We start from the raw sequence: 10,833 nt of genomic DNA, 5'->3' as shown, positions 1-10,833 counted from the left end.
TCTTAACCATCGCCCTGATTCCCCGTTTTGCATAACCTGGACTGAGATGGGGAGACGGGGTTCACCGACAGCCTCCAGCGCACGTCCCTGAATCCCTGTAGATCCAACGCCGTTTAGGATTACTATTCAAGGCTATCTGACGCTATTCGCTGCTAACTCTACTACTCCGTCGGCGCCATTTATGTAGCCTCCCGCGTTTTTTGGAGGCGCGTGAAGAGCCGTGATAGCGCGATTGGTTGGTAGTATAGAGAAAGGCAGTATATAACTTTAGGTCAGTGTCATACACAAACTATCGTATCAGGCTCAACGCCGGTGAATACATGTAACGATGTTTACTTTGTATGGCTGGCTTGCTCTATTAGGTGGATAAAATTCTTCCGCCCTTGCTGCATTGGCGTCCGAGCTCGGTCACGCAACAGCCTGACGTCCCAGATGGTCTAATTTTGTACATAACTTTGTAGAGTGATGTGTGTGTGTGTGTGTGTGTGAGTGTGCGCGTCATTGGGGCTTTACCACGCACTCAGCTGCTAATGCTATATGGCGTCGCCTGCCTCTCACCCTGGGAAGGCAAGGCAGGAACCACGGGAATCGAACCCCACACCTCTGGTTTCCCAGATGTGCAGTGGCATACACTTGCTACTACCGGGATCCCTTGTGGGGCGATTGAGCAGTCTGTTATCCCAAATGAATGGTGCAAACCGCATTCTGCTTGGTTTTGACTAAGTTGTCCCAAAGTTTGAGAAGGGCTGGCATTCCATCCAACTAAATAGGAAACTTCACCCCTGGTTCCAAATTGAGTATATTTAGATCAGTAAAAGCTGGGGTGGGTATCACATTGTGCTAGAATCTTTCCCTTAATTGAGAAAGATTGTTCCCTGGCTAGAGTGCAGCTGCACCAACTAATATGATCTGGATGCTACTATTTATGTTGGTTGCATGATATTTTGATAATAAACCTGTCATGATGTGCCCTGGAGAATGGTGGTGCAACAAGTGCACATCATTTTAAGCATTTGTTTCAGTCAGCCTTGATTAGGGCTCACACCTTTACAATATAATGATTAATATCAAAACTTCCTATGCCCTCCATGGCTTCAAATAATAAAATAGGTATGAGCATAGACTTGGGAAGGAGGCACTTAGAAAGCCAAAAAATTAAAACATTGCAAGCAGCCAATGTCTAGTGCTCTTTGGCAATCACTGAGGCCAACTAGAGCATGGTGTTTTCTGTCATCTGCTGCCAAAGGATGTTCTTTGCAGTGACTATTTTGTCACTGTCAGTCACTTTGTCAGTGTCTATTCTACCAGCTGTGAATGCAGTGCAAATTCACCTGGGTTATTTTGTTCTCACTACAAGCTGTGATTTAATATTTTTGTTCTCTCCCCCAAGGAGCAAAACCAAATTTCTCATACTGCTGGCATCCCATCCAAGTAAATAGGAAACTACAGCCCTGGTCACAGCTGAAGTATATCTAGGGCAGTGCAAGCCTAGGTGGGTATCACATTGTCCCAGAATCTTTCCCTTAAGTGAGATGTCCCAGAATCTTTCCCTTAAGTGGGAAAGATTGTGCCTTGGCTAGAATGTAGCTATGCTAATGACTGTGACCCAGATGCTCCGATTGATGTTATTGTGACTTGACATTTTGATCATGAATTTGTCATGATGTGCTCTGGGGCATTGTTCAGCAGGTGCTTAACATTTTAAGCATTGGTTTCTATCAGCCTTAATTAGGACTCACACCTTTGCAGTATAATTGTAATTATCAACAACTTCCTATCAGCACCATGACTTTTGCAATATGTTGCTTGCACCCCCCAAATGTTGTGAAATACAACAAACCAACAGAAATCCATCAGCACTGTTACTTGTCCTGTTAACGTTGGTTGTTTGCATTGTTTGCCTGGAAACACGTGTGATGTGAAAAACATGCCTGCGGGAACACAGTTGCAGAACCTGTGCCACAATATCTGATATTTACAATTGAAATTGGATTTAGGGTATAAACAACATAATTTTCTGGAACAACATCCATCAAATAACTTATCATCCGGTTTTCAAAAGAGTTGTGTGATTGCTACCTATTGTTCTTGGTGCCTGAAAGTAAGGGATGTCTACTTGGAAGAGTACTGTTGTCATTCTGTATGGTAGTGCCTCCTTCTGTCTAGACTGTTGTGTATGGGTTATGGAGCTGTGGTATATGCAATTTCCATGAGTATGAGCTTCTTGTTCTTTTGACTTGTTCACTGGTGATTTTTCATTCATGTCTCAGGTCATGTTTCAGCTCTGAAATCAGCATGGGCAAGACATGTTTAGCTCTACATGGGTTTCTGATCCTAAATGCTTCCATTCCTGCTGTAAGTCCTAGTAAAAAAAACTTCTAAAATTGTATGGTGTGTGCTCTATCAAAACTGTTATGCCCATGTTGTTGATACTGTTCTGTAAATGTTGTCAGCATTTGCAGCATGTGATGCTTTAGTACTGGCTTGTTGTTAGATAATATATTCTTGCTTTTTCTCTAATGTCTCTAAATTTTCTCTAATATTCTTGCTTTTCTCATATAATTGCAGGACCAGTTTTGAAGGTGCTACTAGCCTGTTAACACATTGTCATTGATTGTGATTAGGTGTGTGTTGTATTTTCTGGCATGCATTATGACTTCAAACAATACTCATACTGTCATTGATCAATTTGGTTTTTGATGCATGTTCATCAAGTGCCTACTGCTATTGATGAGGTAATAAGTATTGTTCTTGATGGCAGTGGATGTGGTAAGCATCTTCCCATGTGCAGGCTGCTTTGGTCATTCATGGTCTAGCAGACTAGGAGTTCATGCCTAGGCAGCTATGGTGAAAAAGGGGATGGTAGGCTGGAAGGTATAGAGTCTGTCTTGGTACAGAAGAGGGATAGAATGCCTCACCTAGATCAGCTGGCATGGTACTGCACTCCCCTCCCTTAAAGGTAATTTGCCTTATTGAGGGGTCCTTGGGCAGCTTTTTCATACTCCATGAGATGTTGCACCAGCATGTTTTAACAGCATGAGTAGAGCATGAGTCTGTTTTGATTAAATAAGGAAAACCCCTGGGAAACCTGGGAAAAATCCACACTTTAGGTATCTCCCTGGGTGTGCGGAGAATGTCATCATACACACTGTTATTGAAGGCCAGCAAGTTGTGATGACCCATATCACCATCAGAGACCATAGTGCCAGCTGGACATTGAACCTGAGCCCACCAGGCAGTGGCCTGTACCATTAGTCATTGTAATAGATGGCCACCTGTAGGTAGGCACTCACACAATCAGTACGCCTTGAACTAGGTGTTTAACATCCCCCTGGTAGAGGTCAAGGAGGGCCTTTAAAGGCAAACTTTGTGGAAAGGATATGCCATCTGTTCATGTGAAAGGGTTTGTTAGTTTTCCGGAGAACCATCGGACTTGCTTCGAAAACAGACGTTGAAAAGGAAGAGTCTCTACTAGCCAAAGAGTTGCAACATAAGGGTAAGAGAGGCGTTGGAAGGGCGGCGTCGCACACTCCGAAGTCGTCGTCGTCGTGTCGTAAACGCTGACGTGGCTCGCGTCGAGCCGCGCTCGTCAGAGGCCTGAAACATGGACTGATAGGCAGAGACCGTGCGTCCCTGCCCGCCGTGTTCCATAAACCCACGTGGCCCACATATGGGCTCCAGATGATGAGGACCAATCGGCAGGGTGGGCCCGCCCACACCATCGCGGGGATGCCGCCGCCCGCGCCGGCAGCGACGGCCCCCGTTTGCCTCGCCAACGCCATCCATGTATATGAATGATAATAAAACACCTGTTGATGGAAACTCAAACATTTGAGAATTCAGAGTCATTGGTCAACTCGAATCAAAAACCACCCCAAAACGCAACTGAAGAGACACGCCGCTTTTATCCGTCACTTGAGAAAAGTCAGTTGACCTACGCCATGCTGGATGCCCATGGGCTTGGAAGCATTTCCGAGGTGAGCTGCCCAGGGTTGTCAGTTAACGCTTCTGCATTAACCACTTGCGTTGTTCTGGGAACCAGAGGCAAGGGGGGTTCGATTCTCCGCGGTTGCCCGCGCTTCCTGCCGGGGGTGACGGAAGCAGGCGAACGCGCATCATATAGCATCAGCAGCTGAGACTACGTCGTAAGGCCCCCCAACCGACTTAACGAGGTGCACCTGTCCACTGCTTCCTGTCATCAGGTGCCAGGCGTACGTCACAGTGGCCGCAGCTGAAACAAGCCAGTGGGCAATATCACCTGGGACTTTCTTATCTTCACTCAGCATTGGCCTCAGACAACCGTGCATCGCGTACAAGGGCTGAGAAACAGTCAGCATGCCTGCGAATATTCAGCAAGGTCACCTCCTGGACAGTGCACGGCATCTGGTAAGTCTGCAGATAGAGCTGGCATGTGTATAGTGTGGTGAACCATTCTTTGGACTTGTGTAGTGGCGGTGTGTTTTCATTGAATCTCACAAGATAAGCACGCAAACAAGAATGGTGCAAATACTTCAGCAAAATAAGTGTATGATCGCTTTGAAGCTGGTCATCTGCATTGCGCATTCATAAGCTACATTTGCTAAATTTGTGTTCATTATTAACCTAGTTTTAGGTCCTCTGGCTTTTGAAAAAAGTGATCAGATAACTCAAGTTTCAAAAAGCTACTATGTTGAGCAGTGAAACCATGCTGTTAATACTGAAAGGAGCAAGATGAACTTCGCGAACTTCCTCAATGAACATTATAAATGATTGTTCAGGGGGCCCTTGCATGCTATAGCTGATGAGCGCGATTTACTGATGGTGGTGAAGCCTCCCCAAACTATCGCATCCTTGGCAATTACAGAGGTAGGGTTTTGTCAGTTCTATTACCAAGTGCTCTAGGAGCCTTTCCAAATGGGCCATGCAAATGGAAGGGGTCATATTATTATTTGTTGGCTAGCATGCCTGGGTTATAAGTGATGGGAATGGGCGGGTCAGGTCGAGATCCGACACGGGAGATGTGGTTATAGCAGTGTGAGGAATGCCCTGTCTCACCAGGCCGACCAAGGCAGGCACGAAGGGCCCACACAACTGTCAGAAGCTGCCGTTTGACATCACCAAGCTGACATTGCTGGAGCCGCGCCTGCTGGAGTTCTGGCCCAACGTGTTCGCCGGGAAGTCCGTCTACTCCCTCTGGAAGGGTAGTGCTCACGCAGGGCACAGCTCTGTACGGGCGACGTCTGCGTGGACGATGGATTTTAGGACTTTGGAATGGTGGTGCGCTTCCTTCGAGTTAAAATGGGACTGGTCCATGTTTTCTCGTTCAAATATTGTTGCGCGCGTGCTTGACTGCCGCCCATGCGTCGAGATGATTCATGGGGACTGTATGGCCATTCATGCCGATGCCTCGACTGCGTAATGGGTACTGGTTGGATTCTTCTTCTGTATCTCCATTGTGCCGTACTGGTAATAAGTGCTGTCCATGTCCCCACCCAGCAGCTCTTGATGATACGACTGAAGCGCTTTGCTTTAATCGCGCATCGTATCTCATCGGCGAGGCTTATTTTGCTCTTCAATCCGCCACTTCACGGACAGCGATGGCCAGCGATTCCTGCTGCCAGTTCACTTGAAGCTGTCACAATCAGCGTGTCTTAGACGTACTTTGCCGGCCGCGTGTAGCACTCCCAGTCATCTGGCCTCTCCAGGCCGCTCCCCTGCACGTGGCCCCACCTGTGTGTCCGCGCCGCAGCACGAGTGGACCAAGCACGGCACCTGCGCCGCCGAGCTGCCGTCGATCGGTGACGAGCGCGACTACTTCGCGCTCGGCCTGGCCTGGGTGGGCCGCTACCAGATGCTGCCGCTGCTTGCGGCCGGCGGCGTGCGGCCCGGCGCCGCCGCCTACAGCTGGAGCCAGGTCCGCGACGCGCTCCGGGCTCGCTTCAGCCACCACATGGTGGTCGACTGCGAGTTAGACACGGTAGGTGCGCGCCTCGGCGCCGCTGGGGCGAGGTCGCCTGCCGCCACCTGGGCGCGCCGACTGTGGACTGAGCGCTCCATTGTCCCTTGACCAACGGGTGTTGGATAAGATGGCGCCACCGGCGCGCGCTCGTTTTCGGGTGGTCATGTTTGGATGATTGTCTGTATGGCGAACTGATCAGTTTTCTAACGTGTCTAGTAAGATCGACCACAGCTTTCTGATATGCTATCTCAAGCAATGCGTGATATGCCAGCTCAACTGGCTATGCTTTTGATACAATATGATGATCAATGTGCCACATTGCCAATTGCTCTTCAGCTATGAACGTACGAGCACCGGCCAACACCGGTCATGCAGGGACATGCGGAGCACCGGCCAGCATCGGTCATGCAGGGACACGCTGAACACCGGCCAGCACCGGCCATGCAGAGACACGCCGAGCACCGGCCAACACCGGTCATGCAGGGACACGCTGAGCACCGGCCAACACCGGCCATGCAGGGACACGCCGAGCACTGGCCAACACCGGTCATGCAGGGACACGCTGAGCACCGGCCAACACCGGCCATGCAGGGACATGCGGAGCACCGGCCAGCACCGGTCATGCAGGGACACGCTGAGCACCGGCCAGCACCGGCCATGCAGGGACACGCCGAGCATCGGCCAGCACCGGTCATGCAGGGACACGCCGAGCACCGGTCAACACCGGTCATGGAGGGACACGCCGAGCACCGGCCAACACCGGTCATGCAGGGACACGCCGAGCACCGGCCAACACCGGTCATGCAGGGACACGCCGAGCGCCGGCCAACACCGGTCATGCAGGGACACGCCGAGCACCGGCCAACACCGGTCGTGCAGGGACACGCCGAGCACCGGCCAACACCGGTCATGCAGGGACACGCCGAGCACCGGCCAACGCCGGTTATGCAGGGACATGCCGAGCGCCGGCCAACACCGGTCATGCAGGGACACGCCGAGCACCGGCCAACACCGGTCGTGCAGGGACACGCCGAGCACCGGCCAAGACCGGTCATGCAGGGATACGCCTAGCATCGGCCAAGACCGGTCATGCAGGGACACACCGAGCACCGGCCAACACCGGTCATGCAGGGACACGCCGAGCACCGGCCAACACCGGTCATGCAGGAACACGCCGAGCACCGGCCAACACCGGTCATGCAGGGACACGCTGAGCACCGGCCAACACCGGTCATACAGGAACACGCCGAGCACCGGCCAACACCGGTCATGCAGGGACACGCTGAGCACCGGCCAACACCGGTCATGCAGGGACATGCGGAGCACCGGCCAACACCGGTCATGCAGGGACACGCCGAGCACCGGCCAACACCGGTCATGCAGGGACATGCGGAGCACCGGCCAACACCGGTCATGCAGGGACACGCCGAGCACCGGCCAACACCGGTCATGCAGGGACATGCGGAGCACCGGCCAACACCGGTCATCTGCCCGCAGGAGACGAAGCGCTGGTACTTGTCTCAGATCAAGATCTGCCTGGACAAGTCGTTTGAGCTGATGGACTGCCACAACCACGTGGATGTCATCACCACCAACTGCCCGGCCGAGGGCATACTGTACCCGCCCATCGTGCCGACCCCGGCGGCGGCGGCCAGGAGCGAGCTGTGAGTGCCACTGTCGGCCGGCGCACCGTGCCGCCGTCGCGGCGCCGGCCGGCCGCAGGGCACCGCCGGGCTCGCGGCCGTTCCAGCTGGGACAGCTCTCAAGCGTCGACACGCCGCCAGACGACGGCCCCTGTCTGGTCGTTGGCGGGGTGGAGGCTCAGGCATGCCCAAGAACAGTTCTAGTCTGGCGTGAGACGGGACACTGGCACTAACCAGCTAACCAGAGGAGTCGGCGCAGCGCTACTAACCGTAGCTGCGCACTGCTGCTCCACACTGGCCGGCATTAGTTCAGCGGTTCTAACCAGCGCTTCAGAATGGCAGATTTGTCAGGCTTTGTACCGCTTCCGGACGACAAGACTGGTGCGTTGTGGAACTTCCTAGCACTTCCCACCTAGAATGGAGGACAATAGTAATAAGTGTGGGCTTCTGATTGCTGGTATGTGGTGCTCACGTTGTTAACGCAATCTTGTCAGTTGAATGCAAAGCACTTTATTTTAGTGCCGTGTTCGGGCTTCTTGTAATCACGGTATCGTGCCTTGTTGTCCTTATTTCTGTATTTTTATTTGCTTGCGCTGGCGTGGCCTCGAATGATCGGCTAGCAGGGACCATGTTGGTTCACGCTGTGTTCTGTGTACTGCTGACTGCCAGCGGTGTGCGCGCACATCATATGATTTGGCATACGTGGAGCGGAGCTGGTCTGCACCCCTTTCACCGGAGGCGGCCCAGTACCAGCTGTCAACGGTCGCCGCGTCACGCACTGACGCCGTGTTTTCAGCGTCGACATAGTGGAGGTGCAGTTGCTGGCTGATGAGCCGCCGCAGGACCTTTACCGTTCGTGGTACGGGCTTCGCGTGTGAGATCGGGCGGCCCGACGGCGGCCGTGGTGCGGCTCATCACGGGCCGGGGCTCGACTCTCCTGTCCTGAGCGAGGGCTCGACTCCGGGCTCTGGCTCCGGGCTCCGTTACCGGCCGGGTCTCCACTGCGGGCTCCGTCACGGGCCAGGGCTCAACTGCAAGCTCCGTTACGGGCCGGGGCTCGACTGCAACCTCCTTCAAGGGCCAGGGCTCGACTGCGGGCTCCGTCTGGACCCGGCACCCCTCGCCCAGCGTCTGTCTCGAGCCGGCACCCCTCGCTCAGCTCCCGTTCCGAGCCGGAGTTCCGCTCTACCCGCGTTCAGTCAGAGCCTCCTGAGCCGGCGGCGTGCTGTTGTGCCGTCGTTTCGCCCCTCTTCGACGCTGGCTCCTCCCCTGGCGCAGCGGTGACCGGGCGTCTCGCCGAGCGCGCCGCGCTGGTGGTACCACCGCGGTGCGTCCAGCGCCACTTGCGCGGCTCTAGTCGGCTACGGTCGCTCGCGCTGCCCCTTGCTCGCTGTGTCCCCCATGGATGCGTTATTTGTGCACTGTTTGTGTGCACTGCCTGTGGCATAGTACTTGCAGGCCCACTTCGCGGTGAGCTGCTGTGTGTTTGCCCATGAAGGATGTATTGGCGGGAAGGGACGGGCGCGCAATTCAGTAGACATTTAGAACCAACGTCAAGGTGCTGTTCGTTTGTGAGGCTCGATGCCGTGCAACCAGACGTGGCTGTGCTCGTGTCCTGAAGATGCTTCGCCGATAACGTGTGCCAGGAGTTTGACAATGCAATGCTTTTCATTGAACTTGACTGTTCATGTCGCGGAGTTGTCATACGGCGAATGTGGCGGTACAAAGGAAAATTGCACGACTTATGCTTTGAGATCGCGGTGTCGTTTTGATTGGCTTTGTCTGGAGTTTCCATTTTACCGTTCCCAGCTGGTATGGTGAACTGAGCATAAAGGACAGTGTTCACTTGCAATATGACAATAATAAACCTGTCAATGTTTTCGTTCTTCTGTAAATAATGCTGTGTAAACACACTATGATGCACGTGGATGGATTGCGCCTGGTAGCGCTTCGTTCCTGAGCTGAGGATGGACGATTGAGCTCCCGCGCCCGGGTGCTACCCCGCTGGCTGGAGCTCCAGGTGACGCCGACGCAGCGCAGCCACCTTCAGCGCCGCAGTCCTGGTCGCTGCGGGCAGGCGAGGTCAGGGGCGCCGACTGAGCAGCACCCTAGTCCCGCAGCGGGGCCAAAGGCGGGCACGCTCATACAGGTGCTTGACCCCGCCTCTCGGCTTTACCGATTCGCCAACGTTGCTGGGTGACAGATCGACGGGCAAATGTTAGCAGGTTGGACCGCGAGCGCCCCAGTCGCACAGGCCGGACTGCCAGCGCCCCAGTCGCACAGGCCGGACTGCGGTCGCCCCAGTCGCACAGGCCTGACTGCGAGCCCCAGTCGCACAAGCCTGACTGCGAGCGCCCCAGTCGCACAGGTCGGACTACGAGCGCCCCAGTCGCACAAGCCCGACTGCGAGCGCCCCAGTCGCACAGGCCGGACTGCGGTCGCCCCAGTCGCACAAGCCGGACTGCCAGCGCCCCAGTCGCACAGGCCTGACTGCGAGCCCCAGTCGCACAAGCCTGACTGCGAGCGCCCCAGTCGCACAGGTCGGACTGCGAGCGCCCCAGTCGCGCAGGCCTGACTGCGAGCGCCCCAGTCGCACAGGTCTGACTGCGAGCCCCAGTCGCACAGGTCTGACTGCGAGCCCCAGTCGCACAGGCCGGGCTGCGAGCGCCCCAGTCGCACAGGCCGTACTGCGAGCGCCCCGGTCGCGCAGGCCGGACTGCGAGCGCCCCAGTCGCGCAACTGCGAGCGCCCCAGTCGCACAGGCCGGACTGCGAGCGCCCCAGTCGCACAGGCCGGACTGCGAGCGCCCCAGTCGCACAGGCCGGACTGCGAGCGCCCCAGTCGCACAGGCCGGACTGCGAGCGCCCCAGTCGCACAGGCCGGACTGCGAGCGCCCCAGTCGCGCAGGCCGGACTGCGAGCGCCCCAGTCGCACAGGCCGGACTGCGAGCGCCCCAGTCGCACAGGCCGGACTGCGAGCGCCCCAGTCGCTAACTACCGTGGGGACAGTTGGATGGTGTCCACCCTAGTGATACATCTCAGGTGATGGGCGCCAGTACTGCCCAATACAGGCGCCGTGCCAGCCAGTCGGTATTCATCTTACATTATGTAACCCTGCGATCTGGTTGGCGTCGCAGAGACTTTAGCAATGATGCACACCCCAGAACTATTTCTGCGGAATCCAGCTTAGGTGGCTTCTTGCCGCGGCCTTTTTCGGTCACTGGCGCTGTGGAACCTGGAGGACCCCACCACT

The 10,833-nt window shown here is 55.0% G+C and overlaps 1 protein-coding gene and 1 long non-coding RNA gene across 3 annotated transcripts in view; both read left to right on the top strand.

Annotated features, from left to right (window-relative positions):
* The first annotated feature begins 207 nt into the window (after positions 1 to 207).
* Positions 208 to 2,341, top strand: LOC119110865 (uncharacterized). Of its 2 annotated transcripts, none has more exons than XR_005095570.1 (3): positions 208 to 271; positions 1,391 to 1,492; positions 2,283 to 2,341. It is a non-coding gene; the product is annotated as an uncharacterized LOC119110865 (long non-coding RNA). The 2 variants fall into 2 exon arrangements; XR_005095569.1 differs by lacking the exon at positions 208 to 271 and adding an exon at positions 792 to 1,110.
* A 1,613-nt stretch (positions 2,342 to 3,954) lies between these two features.
* The window catches only part of LOC119108322 (uncharacterized), a 43,174-nt gene continuing 36,295 nt past the window's right edge, over positions 3,955 to 10,833 (top strand). Inside the window, exons 1-5 of the mRNA XM_037231902.1 lie at positions 3,955 to 3,977; positions 4,318 to 4,386; positions 5,038 to 5,179; positions 5,729 to 5,956; positions 7,436 to 7,602. Of these exons, the coding sequence (XP_037087797.1) occupies positions 3,955 to 3,977; positions 4,318 to 4,386; positions 5,038 to 5,179; positions 5,729 to 5,956; positions 7,436 to 7,602 (629 nt within the window). The remainder of the gene's footprint in view (positions 3,978 to 4,317; positions 4,387 to 5,037; positions 5,180 to 5,728; positions 5,957 to 7,435; positions 7,603 to 10,833) is intronic.

Source organism: Pollicipes pollicipes, unplaced genomic scaffold, assembly GCF_011947565.3.
Source record: "Pollicipes pollicipes isolate AB1234 unplaced genomic scaffold, Ppol_2.1 Scaffold_2555;HRSCAF=2994_pilon_pilon_pilon, whole genome shotgun sequence".
Classification (NCBI taxonomy): Eukaryota; Metazoa; Arthropoda; class Thecostraca; order Pollicipedomorpha; family Pollicipedidae; genus Pollicipes; species Pollicipes pollicipes.
This window is presented reverse-complemented; position numbering and strand designations above follow the sequence as displayed.